We start from the raw sequence: 18208 nt of genomic DNA, 5'->3' as shown, positions 1-18208 counted from the left end.
TGCTGTATTGTTTTTAATATTCGGTTGGAAGCCGCCCAGAGTGGCTGGGGAAACCCAGACAGATGGGCGGGGTATAAATAAATTATTATTATTATTATTATTATTATTATTATTATTATTATTATTATTAAATTGCATTGCAAAAGAAACGAGTACCTTAAGCAAAACTGCATACAAAATGCGTATCGGTAGGAGAAATTAGCACTAAAATGATAGTGGATTTGCATGAGGACTTTCCCCCCCAATTGTGGGGAACTGAACTTCAAGATTGGAAAGATAAAGAGGAACTGAAATGGATGGATTAGCCCACCCCTGCCTGGAACCTAGCAGGGGTCCCCTTGGCCGTGTCTCAAAAGAAGCCTCATCTCATCACCCCCAGTCCTGCTCCCCCATTGCTGATTCCCACCACAGTGCTTTACTGCTTTCCCATCTATGCTTCGCAATGGGGCCAGGGCAGCCAGGCTGGGGGCGGGGGGAGTTCCTTTTCTTACTGCTGCTCTTAAAAGGCCTTGGTGCATAATGGAGGCAGCCTCTGGTTCATCGGCTGCTGTTTTATGGCCGCCGTGCCTTCAGCAAAGCACCGCAAATTAAGCCTCGGTCACGTCTTCAGGACAAAAGAGTAACCCAGAGAGCATCTGCTGGAATGCCAAGCATCCCTTGTCCCCCTCCTATAAAAACACACACCCAGCCTGGACACACTCTCTCTCTCTCTCCTCGGTGACCCTCAAAACGGCCCCGTGCGAACTTCGGAAGGGGCTGCTCTCAGTGAAGAAACACAAGCTGCATTCTTTGCCACTTTGTGCGTAAAACGGCTTAAATGTAAAGCACCCTTCAGTCCCGTGGGTTTGTCCGCAATCTGAAGAAGGAGAAATATGCCTGCACCCATCTCAGTCAACGCAGCACTTAACACAGTGTCAGGACAGTCCTTCCAGTGGTGGCTTCAACCACGAAAAGCCATGTGTGAGGGGATCCGACATGAGGAAGCCAAGAGAATAATTGTGATGCCCAGGACTGGTCTATCAGGGCTCCTTGTCAGAAGCAAGTGATCCAGGGATCCTTGTCAGTTTGCATCTTCCTTTTAGCACTGTGTTTGGTGGTGGTGAGAAACATTGCCCTATAAATTAACGCATGGTGGTTTCATCCATCTTTCCTATAATAGAACACATTTTTTACATCCCATGGCTTGGGAAATTAAAGCTATTGCAGCTCATTTGATGGCAGCTGTCTTCGCTTTTATCCACTGTGTAAAATGTTAGAGGACTGCTACTTGCATTTTAGTCGGTAGAGCATGAGACTCTTAATCTCAGGGACACGGGTTCAAGCCCCACGTTGAGAGAAAGATTCCTGCATTTCAGGGTTTGGACTAGATGCCTGTGGCCCCTTCCAACTCCAGGCCATTAACACCATTTGCTTTTGAAACAAAATGAAGACTTGACCATCCCAGAGTAAAGTAAACACAGTGCCCAGCACAGAACTGCTCCCTAAGAAACAGTGTCCAAGTTTCCTCCCAGTCCTTTTTTCCTTTGGTGTCATGGCTTTTAGTTTGTATGCCCCAGGCATACAAAGAAGTGTTTTCCTTGAGAGAGAGTAAAGGTTATTTAATTTGACCCTTCTCGTGTCCATCTTCCACTGCCTCCGCTCGCTGCTTCATATTCTGCCTCGTGTTTTAATTTCTTTCTGGGATGGATGAATAAAAAAATAAAGCAGGTTTGTAGGTTTGCAAGAAGTTTTGTGAGGTAAATAATTTGAATTATTACAAAACTGGATAAAGAGGAGGATTGTTAGTTAAGATAATTAAAGGCAATATGAATTTAAGAAATGCAGAAGAAGTGATAAAAATGGTGGATCATCAGAGGTGCTGGTGGACGTCCAAAAAGATTGTATAAGACGTGAAGTTTTGTGGTATCTATGATAATTAATATGTTCAAAAATTAATATAAAATTATTTTTAAAAAATAAAAATAAAGCATTATCTTGGAGCCCTGACCAACTGAGCCAACATTCCTAATTCTTCTCATGGAATCCTTTAACACACACGCAACAGCCTTTTTCCCTTTCTTTAGGGGAACCCGGGACATGGCAAATCACTCCAAGCGACCTCCTTGAAATGGACACGCTGAGCGGAGCAGCCTTCGCAAAGCACGCTGGGAAAGCCACTGTCTTCCACGATATCCCAGGGATAGTGAAAACTTACCGAGAGGTAAGGACGTGGGTGGAGCTGTGGGTTAAACCACAGAGCCTAGGACTTGCTGATCAGAAAGTCGGTGGTTCGAATCCCCGTGATGGGGTGAGCCCCCGTTGCTCGGTCCCTGCTCCTGCCAACCTAGGTGTTCAAAAGCATATCAAAGTGCAAGTAGATAAAGAGGTAGCGCTCCAGCGGGAAGGTAAACAGCGTTTCCATGTGCTGCTCTGGTTTGCCAGAAGCTGCTTAGTCATGCTGGCCACATGACCAGGAAGCTGTACGCCGGCTCCCTCGGTCAATAAAGCGAGATGAGCGCCCCAACCCCAGAGTCGGCCACGACTGGACCTAATGGTCAGGGGTCCCTTTACCTTAAGAACCAGAAAAACAAGGCAGCACCAGCACGCAGGCATCATGGAAGTAATTTCTAGCCAGGAGAGTAAGCGTGGGAAGAGGGAACGGAGTCATTTCAGGGAATAAAAGACCTTCTCGGAGCACGGACTTAAAAACTGAGAAACCATTGACTTGCCACTCGAGTTGATTGACAACAAGCACTGCCCAACTGCTGCGTTTTAAAAATCAAAGTTAGGCAGAGTTAGGCCCAATCTTGCTTGGGCAGTGAATTCCTGCTAGCAAACTGCCTCTTCTGAAACCCTCCTGCAGTCACCATTTTCCTCTTTCCAGGTTGTCATCGGGGGCTCCGCCAGACTCAGCCTTCACCTTGGTCCCAAGCAGTACCTGACCAACACTCCAAACTCCTCCGAGTTCCGGGTTTTCATCAGCACAAGCGGCACTAAAACAACCCTCCGAGGTAGGGTGGAAAGCGCAGCCGCTTCGCCCCCACCCACTGTTAATGGGGCGCACGTTGGGAAGGCCAAATGCCCAGTCTAAGTAGAAAAATAAATCTGTCCACCCTGGCTGGATTAGAGGTGACATTGCGAGGAGAAGCCGCGTGTCCCCTCAGCCACCACTCATTCTTGCTTTTTGAAAGTGCAGGTTTCTTCCCTCTTTAAGGTGGTTTGCTGGGTGCCCAGAGAAATGTCCTGTTACAGGATAAGCAAATTCCTCCGACAGTGGAGGGGGAACACGACCATCGCGGCCAGCAGCGGTTGGTACCATTAACCTCCATGGCGTTGTCTCATCCTGTGCTGAAGCTGTCCATCCATTTCTCCTTGTGGAAGCAACTCCCATAGTTTTAACTGCGCGCTGTGTGGAAAGGATCTTGCTTTTGTCTTTCCTGATCTTCCAGCATTCAGCTTCATTGGACGGCCCCTGAGGTCTAGTATCATGAGGGAGAAAAGCTTTTCTAGCTAGTTACAATTTTGTACGCCTCTTCCTCTCTTGGGGATCCCCCTCCCGCTTCAGAAACGTAGCAAAGGCATGGCTTGTCCTCCTTTTCCAGTACAGTGGTACCTCGGGTTAAGGACTTAATTCGTTCCGGAGGTCCGTTCTTAACCTGAAGCACCACTTTAGCTAATGGGGCCTCCTGCTGCTGCCGGAGCACGATTTCTGTTCTCATCCTGTAGCAAAGTTTTTAACCCGCAGTACTAGGGATGCGGGTGGCGCTGTGGGTAAAACCTCAGCGCCTAGGACTTGCCGATCGCATGGTCGGCGGTTCGAATCCCCGCGGCGGGGTGCACTCCCGTCGTTCGGTCCCAGCGCCTGCCAACCTAGCAGTTCAAAAGCACACCCGGGTGTAAGTAGATAAATAGGTACCGCTTTATAGCGGGAAGGTAAACGGCGTTCCGTGTGCTGCGCTGGGTCGCCAGATGCAGCTTGTCACGCTGGCCACGTGACCCGGAAGTGTCTTCGGACAGCGCTGGCTCCCAACCTATAGAGTGAGATGAGCGCACAACCCTAGAGTCTGTCAAGACTGGCCTGTACGGGCAGGGGTACCTTTACCTTTACCTTTACCTTTACCTTTTACTATTTCTGAGTTAGCGGAGTCTGTAACCTGAAGCGTATGTAACCAGAGGTACCACTGTACTGCTTAGGCAAAAAAAGAAAGAACAGATCTCCCCTTTCCAATTTTTAGGTTTTTGCTTCCTTCCATTGGGCTCATCCTCCCCATGTCTGGTTTCATTCCAAATTGCGCATGGTTCTAGCTTCTGTTTCCTGACCACCACCAGCAGCCTGAGGACAATTCACAGGGCATCATGTCCCTTTATTCCATCATCACACCCTTGTCTCCGTTTATCTCTTCTTCAGGTCCTTGCAGTTCTGTCCAGCTTCGTGCCATCACAGACCTGCTTTCCCCAGAATCTCACCTGGCCTGTCAGGTGGAGTTCAGCATGATTTTCCCAGACATCCCAGCACAGAGGATCTTTCATGCCCGGTCTGCGTTCTACACTGATAAAGGTAGCGGAGGAAGCGTCAGAGGCACGGCATCTCCTCTGACAGTAACCCAGCCAATGTTTTCATCTCGCCATTTAAATCATGTTCAGCTTTAACAGCCTTGCACACATCCACCCCTGTCCCATAAGCTCTAACAGCAAGGTGAGGAAGCTGCAGCCCTAGAGATGCTCCCATCATCCCCAGCAGGCATGGCCAGTGATCAGGGGTTATAGTGATGGCAGCTGGAGTCCTGCAGCATCCGGTGGACCAAAGATTCCCCACCCCACTGTAAAGTCAATCAGTATTATCCCCCCCCCCCATATTTCAGATGTCATGGGAGACTCAGAGTTACTTACCGTATTTTTCGCTCCATAAGACACACTTTTTTCCTCCTAAAAAGTAAGGGAAAATGTGTGTGCGTTTTATGGAGCGAATGCAGGCAGCGCAGCCAGCAGAGCAAGAGGGAGAGCTGCGCAGCGCCTCTTGTTGCGCTGCTTTCCCAGTGAAGCAGGATGAGGGACAGGATGAGCCCTTACGGAGCCCCTTCCGTCACTCATCCTGCTTTGCTGGGAAGCCAGCAGAGCAAAAGCCGCTGCGCAGCTATCGCTCTTGCTCTGCTGGCTGCGCAGCTTGCTCTGGCTTTTCAGGGAGGTGGGAGAAGGGACAGAGGGCAGCCCATCGGTCCCTTCTCCCACCTCCCAGAAAAGCCAGCAAGAACCGCTCTATCTTTAAAGAGCCGCACCGAGCGAGCGTGTCTGCAGCTCTTGCTGGCTTTTCTTGTTTTCCTCCTCTAAAAACTACGTGCGTCTTATGGTCAGGTGCGTCTTATAGAGCGAAAAATACCGTGCCCGGGGCCCTGTAGTGAGAATTTATGCCCCAGATTTGCACCAGGGACTTCCCAAATCCTAGCTCACTACCATCGCCTCTAACTCTGTTTTGCCCATAGGAATGTATCATATGCTAAAAACATTCCCAGGCATGCTATAGCTCAGTGCTCTGCATGTGCTTTGCATGTAGAAGGTCACAGATTCAGTATGACAGCTTCCTAATTTCCTACTTCAATCAGCCCTGTATTTAGAACATTGAGGACTGGAACCTTAGAAGGAAGGGCCACAGCCCAGGAGTAGAACATCTGCAGAAAGTCCCAAATTCAATCCCCAGCTTCTCCAAGAAGGGCTGTGAGTGTTCCCCATCTGAAACCTTGGAGAACTGCGGCTATTCAGTGTAGACTGGGGGGGACGGGGGACACACCTGTAGTGCTCCAAATGTTGCTGAACTACAACTCCCATCACCCCTGGCCACTGAGCCAATCTTGCAGGGGCTGATGGGAATCGTAGTTCAGACCAAGGTTCCCCATGCTTGGTGTTGAGCAAGGTGGACCGGCATCCTGAGTCCATACAGGGCAGCTCCCAATCTGGTTTCCCTCTTCCCAAACTCAAGGTCTCTACGCCTGCATCATCACCGTGAAAGACCAGCCGGAAGCCGACCTGCTGGCGCTGAGCACCGCTGGGGGGTCGGTGCACGTGACGGCCTCCCTCCTCAGCGATCAGAGCCCAGAGGGGACACAGAGGCTCTCAGTGCCCTTTCTGCCTGCCTTTTACATGAACCAGTCTGAAGTGGTCTTCAGCAGCACAGAGCTGAGCAGGGAAATCGTGGTGCTGGGGGCGAGGCGAGTGACTGAAGAAACAGAGGCAAGTCAGCGGCTCAGGATGCGGCAGCCACATAAAAGCCCTGCTCCCGATGACGGCAGCACTGGCTTCTGAGATCTCTGGGGCGTGCAGGGCAGGCTCTCCCATAGACTGCAGCCATCTGCTGGCTGTATAAGGGATGCTTATAGCATTGGTCCACATTACAACCAGCCTTTGAATACGGGGTCCATTTCGGGATAAGGTTCCCCATGCCTGGTCTACGTGTATGGTTATGAAGAGCAAGGAGTTGCATGCATCATTTCAATCATCTCAGGCCCTACAAGCCAGCAGGAAACTGCCCAGTTAGCCCTGACCCATTGCAGGGCCTTCTTACTGGTGGCTCCCCCTTTACAGAAGGCCCTCCCTGGTGAGGCATGTCAATCTACCTCACTTTTTAATGTTCAGGAGGAAGTTAAAAACACTCCTGATTACCTAGGCATCTGGTAGCTGAAATATACTGTTCCCAGCAACCTTGAAATCAATAGTTGGGAGTTTATGTGACCCTTTCAAAACATTTCTAGATGTTCTTAATTCTGTTTAAAGGGTGTTTTATATTTAATTCTGTTTGCCACCATGAGCTCCTTGGGGAGGAAGTGGCAGGATAGAAATTGGGAAGGTGGATTCAACCTCTGGCAGTGATATATGGGCTGGTATCCAGCTAAGTTCTACTCGGAGCAAGCATATTTAAATGAATGGGCTTACGTTAGTCACACTGATCAGTTTCTATGGCTCGAACTCTGACATTGTAGACAAGCCATTGGTTTGGGAGCATGTACACCTTATTTGAAACAACAGGAGGCTGGTCATTCCTGGATTATTAAGGAAACAAACCTGTTGCTCAGTGGTGGAAATTGTGCAGAGCTTGCAATAAAAGACTTAAGTCTCAGGGCACCTTAGAGACAAGCAGATCCGTCCCAGCTTTGATTTTTTTCAGTAGACAAGCAGCATTATAATAACCTCCTCCTCTGAGGGAGAATGTAAAATATGGAGAGACACCTTGCCAAGTGAGAATAAGGGTCCTTGCGGCTGCTTAAGTCTGATCTAGCCCACAAAAGCTAATCCTGCATAGATCCTGGTCTGTCTTTTAAGGTGCTACAAGCCACTGTTGTTGCTGCGACAGAGCAACAGACCCCTTTGGATTGCAGCTCTGTTGTTTTCCTAAAGACTCAACTTTCCCTCCATCCTTCCTGCCAAGGCCCAGCCCAGCTCCCCAGTGATCCAAGTGGGACGCCCCTTCCATCTGGTGGACATGCCCGGGCTTGTCATCTTCCCAGTCAGCGTGGTCAACCTCACATCCCTCCAGCAGATGGCAGCACCCGTCTTCGTCAACCTCTCCTGCACCCTTACAGGCCAGAGGGCTGCCGTGTTAATGCGGGCACTGCCAGACAGGCATCTGTTTGGTAAGGACCATAGCAGTCAAGCCATGAATGGAGGCCTGTGCTTCCATCTGGACGGTCACAGGGGATAATATCCTGCACCAGCCCAGAGCAGACAGGTCTTGTCTCTCCTCCTAGATCAGTGTGCTGAAGCAGGCCTTGTCAAGCAGCTTGTGGGCTCCTACCAGGTCCTCCTCTTCACCATCTTCGCCGTTTTAGCATCCACCATGGTCATCTTTCTCAGTAAGTGGATTTGCAAAGGCAGGCACAATATACCCTGGAGCAGGGGTCTGCAACCTTTAAGACAAAAAGAGCCACTTGGACCCGTTTCCGAAGGAAAAAAAAAACCTTGGAGCCGCAAAACCATTGTGACATTTAAAGCATGCGCGCCGCTGCCCTCTGATATGACAGCAGGCGGGAAGGTGACGTTGGGACGGTGCGTGACTAACGCACGCACCGCCCCCATGCGACATTACAGCCAGTACAGCGCCCACCACAGTGGGGAGTGTCGGGGCGCACAATGCGCCTCCTCCCCTCGCTAGTATCCGCCCCGGAGCCGTGGCAAAGGTGTAAAAGAGCCGCGGGTTGCAGACCCCTGCCCTGGAGGAACCAGGCCTTTCTGAAAGAGCAAGTGGGGGACCAGCAAGCCCACATGCTGTGCCCTCCAGCCCCAACTCTTCTCCCTGCCCTTGCAGGAATACTGGCCTGCCTCAGATTGATGGGAAGGATTACATAGATACACACACAGGGGAAAACAAAGACATGCGAAGGTGGTTGTGGGCTCCTCTTTGGAGGTTTTTAAGCAGAGGCTGGATGGCCATCTTTCACGGATACTTTAGTTGAGTTTCCTGCATGGCTGCGTGGGGTTGGACTGGATGACCCTTGGGAGTGCCTTGCAACACTATTATTGGACTCTGTGCTAGTGACCACCTTATGTGCATTTCTTCACTTGAACTCCCATGCTTCAAGTGGAATTGCCCACAAACCATAAGCGGAGTCAGCTAAATTATGTGAAGGGTGTTGCTGCCAGTGGTTCAGAAAAGGGAAAGGGTGGAACTAACCTTGATGTGATGCTTTGACCCCCACAGCCTACAATGCCTTCCTGAGCAGAGTACAGGCAGTCCCTGTAGTGTACGTTCCCACATCAGGCATGTTACAGACAGGTGAGTTGAAAGGAAGCTTCCCCCAATACTTCCTGCATTCATATCAAATGTTGCTTATTCGAAAGTATGTTTAGGGTGTGGCGGGGTGACCTTTGGAATTATCTTCGGGTGGTTAGGTCACCAGCATGTGGACTCTGGACAAAACATTTCCAGAGCCCGCCCTTGCAAATTGCCTGGCTTACCAGACCTCTGATTTGTCATCTTTGGGTTTCTTAGTCCCGCTGTGCAACCACCCAGAGGGTTCACTTGCAGCAATCAACATGGTATTCAAACAGCCACACACAGCAGCTGGGTAGTCTTTCAACTGGCAAACCATTTCTGAGCATATCTATAGGTAGCTTCAAACAGCTCTTTCTCTTCCCACCCACCCCATTTTATTTCCAGGGTACCTCTCCTCTCCACCCAGCATGCAAAATCACTATTCCAGTGTCAGGAACAGGACTCAGGCCTGGCTTTGGAGTGTTCGAAGATGACCATCGCTGGACGCGGAAGCACCTATAAGCCATGTGTTAAAAAGTAAACTGGTGGAAACTTGTGGCAGCTGTCTTCATTAAATAGGAGGGGCAGACATAGTTGGAAGAACTTGGAAAATAACATGGCAATCTGTTCTAAAGACCCTTTGGCCTTTTTACTTGGGACAGAAGCCCCTTTCAGGCAGCGGAATGCACAGAAGCTGCTTTGTTGCATATCTGCCATGTGCTGTGCATTTCCACATTTTACAACAAGGTAAAGCTATTAATCCGTAGAGTCTGTTCTATTTTAACCTGTAGCTAGATCCAGAGAATCTCAAGGCAGCCACACTGGCAACCAACTCCCAGCCCCCAACACACGCACACACTACAGAAAACACGATTCTGTCTTTATATCCAAAATTTATTGAGTCAGATGGGTGAGGCTACAAGGACAGTGCGAAAGCCATCTTTTGCTCTCCTTATTCCAGAGGCAGCAGCAACAGCTGAAATCCTCAAGAGCCACACAGTTGCAGCTCACATCTCACTTGTGTCGGGACTCCCACCGTCCATGCTCTTGAGATCCTCCGCACCGGAGCCGACGACTGTGCACATAGCCCCACCCATCCTGGACAAACATCTGCTTAGTTTAGTGCTGCTTTCGCCTGAAGGAGCATCCTGCAAACAGGGTGGGGTGGAAGGCCACACAGTGAACAAAAAGAAAAGAAAACACAACAGCTCTTATTTACACATGACTTCTCAACCTCCTGAGCACAGCATCCGGGAGAGTTGAAATTCATCATGGCTCATTTAAAGAAAGTCTTACAGAAGGCTACTCCGATTATGTCACATGATTAAAAGCAAAAAACAGAGCCACCCTTCACTCCCCCAAGACTCTATCCATAATACCCAAAATCTTAATTACAAGAGGCATGTCCCCACACCCAAAGTGGTTGCTGCAAAAAGTGATAGCTCCAGACCTTCCCTTTTTTTATCTGAACCCCAGTGTGTTTTGTTACAAAGCCTGACATAATAGTTACCTAACTTGTGAATTTTAAAAGCAGAAGAAAACCGGCAGACTGCCTTAGGGCCAGTTAAAAAACCAATCACCCACTTCCAGATTCCACCTGCTCTAAGCAGCTTTAACCATCCACTTCTACAGAAGAGAGGGGGGAAAGGTTACATAATAACAGGGAAGGGATGCAATTAAACACACACTGCTTAAATGCCGCAATAGAAAATGGCAAAGGAACAGAGGAGATAAGACAGAAGTGATTTGCTCTAAGAGCAGGTCTTTAAAAACAGCCAATTAAGCTGCCTGCTTACCTTCTGTCAACCTTGCCTTTCCCCCAGTGGGCTGGCACAGCACAGTTGAACAGCCGACACACAGAACCACTGTTTGAGCGTGACTGAACACAGTGGTGATTTTGTAGCAACCTGAGAGAGGGAAAAGAAAAAACATCACTTTGGATCCACTTCAAAGAAATGCAAGAGGCCCCTCTCCAAAATGTATAATGCCTAGAAAATTGGGAAATTTAACCAGAAAAAGTGCTAAACGGGATAATTGCTAGAATAGCGTTTCAACCTTGGAGACAAACCTACACCACCCCATCTCCTTTCAATCACCTGTATTGCCTCAAATCCTTTATGTGGGCTAAAACGGCAAGATGCAGGTAAACCTGTGATTTGTTTGCTCCATATCCCATTTTTTTCTATTTGTACATAACCAAAACACCTTAGCTTAAGTAAGGTCTTTACCAACTATTTGGCAAGGCCGTAGCTCACTGGACAGAGCATCTGCTTCATGTGCTGCAAGTACCAGGTTCAATTCCTGGCATCTCCAGGAAAGGCTGGGAATGCCCCCTGCCTGCAACCCTGGAGAGCCGCTGCCAGTCAGTGTTGACAACACCAAACTAGATGGACCAATAATCTGACTCGATGTAAGGCAGATGTTCCTGAAGATGGAAAGGGGAAAGCCCAATCTCAGTGCCACCAGCATGAAGGCCATGACCACCTTTACTTGCCTGCCGAGTTACACATGTGGGTATAGCCTTTCCAAGGCCAGGTATTTTACCATAGGAGCAATGATTTCCAAGGTAACCGTAGTGCTCTGACATTTCTTCTGAAACCCCAACACAAGAGGCCTCATTTCCTACATAGACACCTTCTGCCAGTTCACATGCCTGAACAAATAGCAAAGGTCCCCCCCCCCCCGTATGAGCTCCCAGCAATGCAAAGCAGCTAACTACAATGGAGTGTGAGAAAAAACGTAGAACTATGTGACTGACAGCATACGTGATCCAGCCCCTTACCCAAAACAAGTACAGTGGTACCTCGGTTTTCGAACACCTCTGTAGTTGAATGTTTTGGAACTCGAACGCCAAAAACCTGGAAACACGCCTCAGAAGTCAAACAGGAAAATGCAGCTTCAGTTTTGAGATTTCTGTATTGAGGCTTCCGTTTTGAGGCTTCCGCTTTCAGTTCTCGAACACTTCAGAACCTGAATGGACTTCCGGAATCGATTGTGTTCGAAAACAGAGGTACCACTGTATATACAAGTTGCAGGACATAAAAACACGACCAGCCTTGTTTTAACACACTCCTCCTCCTTACCTGGACATTTCACATCCATGAAGTAAGAGTTGGGACTCTGGACCAGGCGCTTCTTCTTATGTTTCCTCTTCTCCTCCTCAGGGGAGGGATGCAAGAGATCCTTTGCGAGCTGCAGGGAATGCCCATAAACCAAGGACTTTAGAATGAAGAACCAAACCTCTCAATCCCCACAACACATTTAACTCCCAAACCCCTAACAAAGTACTTGTGTACATATTCATGTTAAGTAGCTAGCAATTTGGTTAGGAAAACCTGGTTGAGGGGGGTCCATGCCTACCAGACCTAAAAAAAAAGTAGCACTGCCCCCTTAACCCCCTTCCTCATAACCCCCCTTTTCCCTGAAGCACAGTCTTTTATTATTGGGGAATTTATTCATTTTATACCCCCACCCTTCCAAAGTAGTTCAGGGCTGAACACAAGTGAGAAAACCATCTTTAAGAACAATTCCAGTACAGGTGCAGACTGGGGAAGATCTCCGTTTAAAAGGTCTGCTGAAAGAGGAAAGTCTTCTCATAAGTCTATGAAAGGGGAAAGAACTCCAAAGGCCCAAATACTATATTTTAAGATCCTCTGGTAGTTTTCAAGTGCCATGAACGCTTAGATAGCATACAAACAACAACTATGTTTATTATGTGGGTGAGGAACCAGTGACCCTCCATCTGGAACTCCCATAACCCCAAACCATGAGCAGTGCTTTGCTGGCATGGAGAACAACCACCTCTAGAGGGCCAGTTTAGCAGCAGTTGTTCCTCAAACCCCCCAATTCAAATATTATCAAGTGGCCTCAGACAAACCCTGCAACTGAGGGCACTGGCCAACGTTGCCCCCTGCCTGCCTATTAACCAACCAGGACTGTTGCAAGATTTCACGGAAATATAGTCTCCACAAACTTGCTTTGTTTTTGAAATCTCCAAAGCCATAAATACGTATCTAAGTATACATGGATTAAGAGAAAACTTTGCAAGGTAGAGAGCTACTGTGGTGTGTGGTCAGAGTGTCAGGCTAGGACCTGGGAGAGATCAGAGTTCAAATCCCTGAATCGTGAAGCTCACACACTGCCTCTCAGCCTAACCTACCTCGTAGGGTTGTTGTGGTGCATTAAAAAAAATGGGGGGGGGGAGAATCATGTACGCCACCTTGAGCTCCTTGGAGAATAAGGCAGGATACAAATGCTACATACGTACATACATACATACATATATACACGTACACACACACACACCGACTCAAAATAGGCTCACTTTTAAACAAAATAACGCAGCGAGACCAGATGACCCTCAGCTGGGACAAGTGGTTTCGCTGGCACCCGCCTCCCAGGCTGCTCTGCTCCTCCTTTCCCTTCAAAACCAAGTTACTATTCATATAAATCTCTTATTAACGGAGAACATTTTTAAAAAGCGGGCAGAGGGGAGGAGTCAGAGAAGTAAATATCTCCCCTCCCTCCCCAGGCCGCCATTTTGAGCCTCCCATCCCCGACCAGGGAGGTGTGAGGGAAGGGAAGGGAGGGCGAAGGGGCGCCTGGAGCCGGGTGGAAGCCCAAGGCGACGACCACGAGCGACCCCCTTTCCCCAACCTATCGGGGCCCGAAAGACCGAGCCGGGGAGCGACGGGGCACCAAGGCCTCGCCGCTCCGCTGGCGCCCAGACCCAGCAAAGGACTCACAGGCATGTTCGCGTGGAGGCAGCTACGGCCGAAAAGGAGCCAGACCGGAAAGAGAGGGCGCTATATCCGCTCCGGGGTTTCCCCGCACGGGCGGAAGCCGAGCCAAAGGGGGCGTGGCCACCTCGACCTTTCACCCAGCCGGCGCGCTCTTCCTTCGACGACGCCACGCTCTGGAGGAGGGGGGGGGATGCGCCTCTCAGCCGCCATTTTGGAAAGGGGATGGGGCGGGAACGGAAGTGCCCCTGGTTGGAAGCGGATTGCGGGAGGGAGGGCCGCCATGATGGGAAGGTCGCGGTGAGAGGAAGAGAGGGACTGGCGAGGCGGCCTTCTTGAGAAGGGCAGCCGAGTCGCCAGGCCGCCATTTTGAGAGGGTTTCATGAAAACAAGATAAATGAGCCAAGTAATAGAGGGATATAAAGGTCTTTTTCTCTATTCCCGGCATATTATTATTAATAATTAATTAATTAATTAATTAATTAATAACAATGACCTGCCGTTCACCTTCAGGCCTCAGGGCGGGTTACAACATGAAAACACACATTGAAAATATTTGAAAAACAACTTTGAATCAGTTTTAAGCAACTTACAATTTACAGCTTAAAACCATTCACAATCCCATTTAATCATGCCTCACTTTTCCTCCCAAGCTGCTCAGGGTAATGTAGACACGCCTCGTTTTAGCTTCACAACAACCCTGTGAGGTAAGCTAAAAAAGGTAAAGGGACCCCTGACCAGTAGGTCCAGTTGTGGCCGACTCTGGGGTTGCAGCACTCATCTCGCTTTACTGGCCAAGGGAGCCAGCGTACATGTGGCCAGCATGACTAAGCCGCTTCTGGCGAACCAGAGCAGCGCACAGAAACACTGTTTACCTTCCTGCCAGAGCAGTACCTATTTATCTACTTGCACTTTGACGTGCTTTCAAACTGCTATGTTGGCAGGAGCAGGGACTGAGCAATGGGAACTCACCCCGTCGCGGGGATTCGAACCACCGACCTTCTGATTGGCAAGTCCTAAGCTCTGTGGTTTAAACCACAGCACTACCCGTGTCCCTATGAGGTAAGCTAGGCTGGGTCAAATTCACCCAGTGAGCTTCATGGCTGGGTGGGGATTTGAACCCAGGTCTTAACTCACCCCCCCCCCCCGCACCTTCAAATACACCAGAGTGGGCAGATGAAGGTGATCGACTACATGGAATTGGCTGAGATGACTGGCAGGATCCGAGACCAGGGAGAAGAGTCGGTGAAAGAAGACTGGAAGAAATTTAAAGACTACTTAAAGAAATATTGTAAAATTAATGAATGTTAGAAAGATGTTGGATAGAAACTAAGCGGTTTCCAGCTGTAATGCTTTAGGAGATATGAAAAAAGGATTATAAATGGGTAAAAGTTTAATGGTAAGGATTTGCTGAACTAACAAACTGAAATGGAATACAAAGAAGGGAAGTATGAGGAGGTCGGAGGAAATAAGGGTATGGAAGTTATGTTATTGAAAATTAATCTGTGTTTTTAACTGCTTATTATTTCGTATGTTTATTTTTTATTTTTTTTCTTATGTTCAAAAAACGTTCTTAATAAACAAATAACTAAATGATGTGTTTCTGGAGAGAGTTGCTGAAACAATGAGTTTCTGGAGAGAGTTGCTGAAACAATGAGTTCAGCAGGCATCTGGAATGGTATTGTGATACAGCACAGTCAGCATTGTTAATGGCACCCTAAAGAATCATACGTGTAAAAAATAGATCCCTGCCCTCAAGGAGTTTACAGTCTTAATAAAAAAAAATTAAAAAGGAAAACACCAAAATCACATCTAACAGTGTAGGTGCTGACCTTGAAAGCCCTAAACAGCCTCGGCCCAATATACCTGGAGGAGGGAGAAAGGTTGTTTTCTGCTGCTCCAGAGAAGCGGACACGGAGCAATGGATCCAAACTACAAGAAAGAAGATTCCACCTAAACATTAGGAAGAACTTCCTGACAGTAAGAGCTGTTCGACAGTGGAATTTGCTGCCAAGGAGTGTGGTGGAGTCTCCTCCTTTGGAGGTCTTTAAGCAGAGGCTTGACAACCATATGTCAGGAGTGCTCTGATGGTGTTTCCTGCTTGGCAGGGGGTTGGACTCGATGGCCCTTGTGGTCTCTTCCAACTCTATGATTCTATGAGTGTCTCCACCCCTATCGTCCAGCCCTGACACTGAGGTCCAGTGCTGAGGGCCTTCTGGCGGTTCCCGCACTGCGAGAAGTGAGGTTACAGGGAACCAGGCAGAGGGCCTTCTTGGTAGTGGTGCCCACCAGATGTCAAGGAAATAAACAACCGTCTGACTTTTAGAAGACATCTGAAGGCAGCCCTGTTTAGGGAACTTTTAAATGTTTGATGTTTTAACACATGATGATGATGATGATGATGATGATGGGAGCTGCCCAGAGTGGCTGGGGAAACCCAGCTAGATGGGTGGGGTATACATTCATTCATTCTTCTTCTTCTTCTTCCTCCTCCTCCTCCTCCTCTTCTTCATCTTCATCTTCGTCTTCTTATTCTCAGTGCTATGCTTTGCAGTGCAACAAAATAAAACACCATATTACTAAATCGATCCTACAGACCTTCACAATATGTATAATCAATTCCTGTTTCTGACATTCCACGTTCTCTCATTCTGTGATCCAAGTACAGTGGTACCTCGGGTTAAGTACTTAATTCGTTCTGGAGGTCCGTTCTTAACCTGAAACTGTTCTTAACCTGAAGCACCACTTTAGCTAATGGGGCCTCCTGCTGCTGCACGATTTCTGTTCTCACCCTGATGCAAAATTCTTAACCCGAGGTACTATTTCTGGGTTACCGGAGTCTGTAACCTGAAGCGTATGTAACCCAAGGTACCACTGTATGTCTTACAAGCCAGGATCCAAATATGCGTTTGGGGAGCCATTTATTAACTTTTTACCATGTTTTTTCATGGTGGTAGTGCTTCTATTTCCACTCTCCTTGGATCAGGCTCTCACCCACTGAGGATTCCCAACCTACCAGTTGAAGCCCGTCTGGCATTTACTGGACGTAGCCAGAATACTGCAGTCGGAAGCAGTGCCGGAGTGTCGTTTTTGGTGATTTCCCTTCCAAAATTGTTCAACGACTTTTGTGTCTGGATTTTCACTTTCTTGAAATATGGCAACTAAAAGTTTATTTATGCTTCATTATTCTGATTTCTTCTACAACTCCCTGATCAACCCCAGGAGTTTTATACAGTCTAAAAATATCTAAGCCAATTGACCGTTTGCCGGAATCCCCTGCTGTTAACTCTACATGGTGCGATTGAAGTCAGTGGATGGGAGTAACGGATACAGACAGGCCATTGTTTCCTTAAATCGAGATGCAGGATCACACCCTCTTTTCCTGGTGTGCTTAGCAGACCAAAATCCTGCGCCTTTCCTCCGCTAGAAAACAAGGAAAAAAATGGAGGCTTTTCCTGGCGTAAAGAAGAAATGGAGGGGAGCGTTTCACGTGTTGAACCTCTGCCTGTTTCCAGCAACTCTCTGTCCATTACAGATAATAAAAGATGGAAACCTTTGGGGTTTTTTTTATACAGTAGGTTAATGTTGTGAACCTCTTTGGGAACTGTAGTTTGTTAAAGGTGCTGGGAACTGTAGTTCTGTGAGAAGCAAACTTCAGTTCCTAGGATTCCTTGGAGTGCAAGCATGTACAGTACTTTAAAGTATGGGGCATACGCCAGCTTAACACGCCAGCTTAAACAATTTATTATTTATTGCGGGTGGCGTTGTGGGGTAAACCACAGAGCCTCCAGGGGTCTGCAACCTTTAAGACAAAAAGAGCCACTTGGACCCGTTTCCGAAGAAAAAAAAAAACTGGGAGCCGCAAAACTCGTCATTATAAAAATAACTTTTTTGTCACTTTTTAAAATTATTTCTTTGACCCCTCAGAATTACTCCTCGTCATAGAAATAAACGTTAAATTTACAAGTTACCTTTTTGTGTGTGTGTGTTCTTCACTCCCCTTCAAAACAGTGACCAGCGTACACGCCCCCTTTCAATGCAGTGACCAGCGTACATGCCCCTTACAATGTAGTGGGCGGGCAGGCGGGAAGGTGACGTCGGGACGGTGCGTGACTAACGCACGCACCGCCCTCATGCAACGTCACAGCCAGTACAGCGCCCGCCACAGTGGGGAGTGTCGGGGCGCACAATGCGCCTCGTCCCCTCGCTAGTATCTGCCCTGGAGCCGCGGCAAAGGTGTAAAAGAGCCACATGCGGCTCCGGAGCCGCGGGTTGCAGACCCCTGGCTAGGACTTGCTGATCAGAAGGTTGGCAGCTCGAATCCCCGTGACGGGGTGAGCTCCCGTTGCTCGGTCCCTGCTCCTGCCAACCAAGCAGTTCAAAAGCACGTCAAAGTGCAAGTAGATAAATAGGTACCACTCCGGTGGGAATGTAAATGGCGTTTCTGTGCGCTGCTCTGGTTCGCCAGAAGCGGCTTAGTCATGCTGGCCACATGACCCAGAAGCTGTACGCTGGCTCCCTCGGCCAATAAAGCAAGAAGAGCGCCGCAACCCAAGAGTCGGTCACGACTGGATCTAATGGCCAGGGGTCCCTTTACCTTTACCTTACCCTGCCCATGTGGCTGGGCTTCCCCAGCCTCTCTGGGCGGCTTCCAAGAAAATATTAAAATACAGTAATGCATCAAACATTAAAAGCTTCCCTAAACAGGGCTGCCTTCAGATGTCTTCTAAAAGTCTGGCAGTTGTTGTTC

At 48.5% G+C, this 18208-nt stretch overlaps 2 protein-coding genes across 2 annotated transcripts in view; one reads left to right on the top strand and one right to left on the bottom strand.

The window, feature by feature from the left end:
• The window catches only part of NUP210L (nucleoporin 210 like), a 53834-nt gene extending 44559 nt beyond the window's left edge, over window positions 1-9275 (top strand). The window contains exons 33-40 of the mRNA XM_082202689.1: window positions 2064-2200; window positions 2864-2990; window positions 4388-4537; window positions 5954-6204; window positions 7397-7601; window positions 7716-7820; window positions 8666-8740; window positions 9125-9275. Coding sequence (XP_082058815.1) covers window positions 2064-2200; window positions 2864-2990; window positions 4388-4537; window positions 5954-6204; window positions 7397-7601; window positions 7716-7820; window positions 8666-8740; window positions 9125-9213 — 1139 coding nt within the window. The 3' untranslated portion in view covers window positions 9214-9275. The remainder of the gene's footprint in view (window positions 1-2063; window positions 2201-2863; window positions 2991-4387; window positions 4538-5953; window positions 6205-7396; window positions 7602-7715; window positions 7821-8665; window positions 8741-9124) is intronic.
• A 317-nt stretch (window positions 9276-9592) lies between these two features.
• On the bottom strand, window positions 9593-13615 carry RPS27 (ribosomal protein S27). The gene is made up of 4 exons (XM_082202680.1): window positions 13465-13615; window positions 11803-11911; window positions 10516-10626; window positions 9593-9867 (listed from the first exon to the last, which is right to left on the bottom strand). Exons 1-4 carry the CDS (start codon window positions 13468-13470, stop codon window positions 9839-9841), a joined length of 255 nt encoding a protein of 84 aa, XP_082058806.1. The 5' UTR covers window positions 13471-13615; the 3' UTR covers window positions 9593-9838.
• Between the last annotated feature and the right edge of the window lie 4593 nt (window positions 13616-18208).

The sequence above is a fragment of the Podarcis vaucheri genome (genome assembly GCF_965113315.1).
Source record: "Podarcis vaucheri genome assembly, chromosome: 16".
In the NCBI taxonomy this organism is placed as follows: domain Eukaryota; kingdom Metazoa; phylum Chordata; class Lepidosauria; order Squamata; family Lacertidae; genus Podarcis; species Podarcis vaucheri.
The sequence above is the reverse complement of the archived record's forward strand: the minus strand, read 5'-3'. Positions and strand labels throughout refer to the sequence as shown.